The following is a 3,636-nucleotide window of genomic DNA, read 5'->3' on the forward strand; positions in this document are numbered from 1 at the left end:
TTTTTTCGCCGAAACGATTCGATGCTTGAAATTGATTGAAAACTCAATAATAAAACGATTTAATCGATTTACTCGAAAAATTCGAGATATGTTCGTTTATCAAAATGATATATTTTAAAATAAAAGGTTTCAGGTGTCAATTGTTTTAATTCGTATTTCTATCAAACAACCTAAATCTTTGGCGATTCCAAATAATATGATTGATTATTTTGTAAATGCCCTGCATTTAAAATGTTCCATTTTAAATCTAGGCCAATATTTATTTCGTGGTCATGCTTTTTTTGTATGAATTCTTTCCAGCTTTTGGATCGATATGCTGAGACGGCTTTCTTCAAAAACAATTGATGCGCATAACTATGGTTACATATATCCTTTTTGATCGGTATACTGCCGCAATTTGGTTGATCGGTTCCATCGTTTGGGTATATATCAATGTGGCCTATCTTTCTCGCATATCCAAATCTTCGAACATTGGTGTGAATCACTTGCAGTATTTTGGCATCCTTTTTTGAAATGGGCTGAAGTTGATCCCAATTTTCGAAGCATGGTTTTGCCGCATCTAAAGCAATTATATGTTCAATTTTCTTAACATTTTCAGCCAAATAATGGCCCATGTTCCCAATAACGTGCGCCCCCAAACTATGTCCGATGCCAATCAATGTCGACACATCGATTGCACCATCCTTTGCCAATGCTTCCATCAAAATGCCCGTCTTCTCTCCAACCTTCGGAGCATTATGTGCATATGTTCCGTAGCTTGTCAGCAGATTCAATATACTATCGTGGTTACCATTAAGTGTGTCCCAGTTTACATAGATAATTGTATCACTTGATCGAACTCGGTCTTTCATATTGGATGCAAATTCATAAGAATTTGAACCCATGCCACCCGAAATTACGGTGATGCTTCGATTTAAGCTTTTTTTGAACTTTTCGTACGCTTCAGTTTTGTCTGACACATCTTTTAATGATATGCTTCCACCGTTGAAGGTACCAAATCTTAATTCTTTTTCAATTTTTTCAGTTTCTACTGAATAGCCTGAACATAGAGATATCGCAAATTTCTCACTATCATAGGGATCTATCACAGGATAAGAGTTTGGCGGAACTATTGAATACAAATAGAAAATTTAATGTTATTTTCGGAATAATTAAAAAAATAGAGAAATATTTTATCAAAGGAAAAAAGAGAAACCATAAAACTGGTCGAACAGTAAGTGAACAAAAACAGCCATTAATATAAAATTGGAAAATCGCAACTTGACATATATTGAAGAATATTTTTAGTGAAGATAATATGATTTATTATAAAGTTGACATTAACATGTCTATATCGACGTATATATTAGCATCATTTTTTTCGCATTCCTCCATTCTTTGATTTTCACATTGCATACGAATTATTATATAAAAGATAACAGTATATATAAGCAGTACAAAAGACAATCGCAACATTTATCGAAAATCCGTTCTACCTAGTATAAAAAGAAAGTGAGGAGGAAAAAAGGTCTTTATATTCGAAAATCATTCCCTCCATTGTTTTTAAAATCTGTAACACGATTTTAAGGTGGAAGCAAAGGCCTGGTTTTCAGGTGAAACCAAGGCAAAACAAAGACTAGGGTAGGATGTAATCCGCACTTTAAAGTGAAAATATCATGCTTTCTTCGTAGAGTGACTTCAAAAATTTCCAGTCAAAAATAACAAGAGAATAAACGATATGTAAACAGTGTATGTAAATGAGTACTTACGTTCCTCAGCTTTATTGAGAGGTTTGATAATTAGTGTTTGAGTTTCCATGTTGTGACCACTTTTTTTATTTTTATTCTTGGACTTTTGCGCATTTTTTTTATCATTTTTATGGTCCGATTTCTTGGGCGCACAATCAATAATCTGTAAATGGAAAAATTTGTATTAAATTATATTATCAAGTTCAAAATTAAGTCAATTGTATAATGCTGCAAAATAATTTAAAAAGCGACGTCGACCAAAAAATGTACACGTACAAGATATAAGTTAAACAAAACAAAAGCAAATATGAGCCACTTCATTTTGCCAACTTTGAATCGTTTACTTTCGGAAAGTGAAATGCTTTCCTTCGTCAAAAGTTCCCCATTTATACAATTAAAAATCTCCCACACTCAAACAAATAAAGGCGTTGGCAGTTGAAAAGTATTTATATTTTGAGAATGGAATTTCCTGGTCTTTTCCATGTGATGGAATGTTTCATTATCAGTATAGAAGATGCGAAATAAACGTTTCGAGAAACATCGATAACAGTATAATATATATTATCGAAATATTTATGGCATATTATTATTAATTATTCTGTATGATACAGTAAAGATTAATGTTTTTCGAGCTAGCACGTCTGAGACGAGTGTTATATATGCACTATGTAATCGAATGGAAAAAGGAATATAAAACCCTTTCATCGATGACCATTTAGATATTCGTCCTTTTTCGTCCTAGGCTAACCAGTAAACGTTCAAATATGTTACATCCCGATTTTCGATTTTTTGCATTTAATCGGTAGAGAGGCCCAAAAAAAAATATAATTTGAACCATTTTTGCCCAAACTCATATTTGGCTTTTTTATGCCCCTCGTTTCCATGGGTACCATTAACTGATCACGATGATCTATGTCATAAACGATTGGAGATAATCGATTACTTTCTTGGGCAAAGTTGTAGCCCCTAAGGAGACGAACAAATTTTTATATCACGGCAATTTATTATATTTATACCACCATTCATGTTACAGTTGGGACTAATAACATCAGACTAGTAAGATAGTTATTACTTATTACTAATAATTTCTAATAACTGGTAATAAGATGTCATCTTATTAGTGTAATAAGTATAGTTATTAGAATGTTACTAGTCAAAAGACTAATAAGATATGCATGTATCTTATTAGTATAGTTATTAGTATAGTTTCTCATCAGTATATTTCGATTGGTGTTGCTAGAAGCAAATACTTCTGAAACACGAAAAACAGCAGAAAGGCAGTCAAAATGCCAAAAAAACTCCCGGTCGATTTTTCTCGCATTTCCGATGGGAAATCGGCAAAAATAAGCAAATTTGTGTTCACTAAGTGAACACCATACAGCCAACTACTTTTTGGCCTAAAATCAAAATCCGGTGGAATTTGGCTGATTGGTGGACTTTCAGGATTTGGCCTGGTTTCTAGAACTTCCAAAATGTAATTCCATATATATGTATTATTCAAGTAATTTAAAAGTTAAAAAGGAAACATAAAAGACGCGACTTTCATGGGAAGAAACATATTGGCCCATTTGACCTTTAAAATGTCAAAATCTGGTTTTAAGGATCCAAGGGATGGTCGGAGGGTCATGCAATGTAAGGTGTCTTAAGAGTAATTTTTTACGAGGAATCCAAAAATGGGGTCAACTTTTGTTTTGGGTCGGTTTTTGACCCCTTTTGGGCGATTTCATTTTTTTCCGAAAATTCGGACCCGTGCCTCCCGAACTGGGTCGCCCCGGGGGTCCGGGTCAATATGTCAGTGTATAGTACATGGATTGACGTAACTTTCTTGGGAAGAAACATATTTGCCCATTTGACCTTTAAGAGGTCAAAATCCGCTTGATAACTTTTATGTTTCCCTTAAAGGTCATTT

The 3,636-nt window shown here is 33.6% G+C and overlaps 1 protein-coding gene across 1 annotated transcript; it reads right to left on the reverse strand.

Annotated features, from left to right (window-relative positions):
* Positions 1-63: 63 nt before the first annotated feature.
* On the reverse strand, positions 64-2,125 carry LOC116350097 (phospholipase A1-like). Its single transcript, XM_031781819.1, has 3 exons — positions 2,004-2,125; positions 1,749-1,890; positions 64-1,108 (listed from the first exon to the last, which is right to left on the reverse strand). The coding sequence occupies exons 1-3, from the start codon at positions 2,046-2,048 to the stop codon at positions 171-173; spliced, it is 1,125 nt and encodes a 374-aa protein (XP_031637679.1). The 5' UTR covers positions 2,049-2,125; the 3' UTR covers positions 64-170.
* Positions 2,126-3,636: the final 1,511 nt, after the last annotated feature.

Source organism: Contarinia nasturtii, unplaced genomic scaffold (genome assembly GCF_009176525.2).
Source record: "Contarinia nasturtii isolate CC-2019 unplaced genomic scaffold, AAFC_CNas_1.1 Cnas_scaffold_3595, whole genome shotgun sequence".
Classification (NCBI taxonomy): domain Eukaryota; kingdom Metazoa; phylum Arthropoda; class Insecta; order Diptera; family Cecidomyiidae; genus Contarinia; species Contarinia nasturtii.

What these genes read in the sequence shown, in the direction of transcription:
- LOC116350097 (XM_031781819.1), bottom strand. Translation starts at nt 2,048, where the DNA reads ATGAAGTGGCTCATATTTGCTTTTGTTTTGTTTAACTTATATCTT. An exon ending in TTTTGTTTAACTTATATCTT is followed by an intron (nt 1,891 to 2,003) that starts GTACGTGTACAT and finishes TTCCATTTACAG; the next exon opens with ATTATTGATTGTGCGCCCAA. An exon ending in TCTCAATAAAGCTGAGGAAC is followed by an intron (nt 1,109 to 1,748) that starts GTAAGTACTCAT and finishes TGTATTCAATAG; the next exon opens with TTCCGCCAAACTCTTATCCT.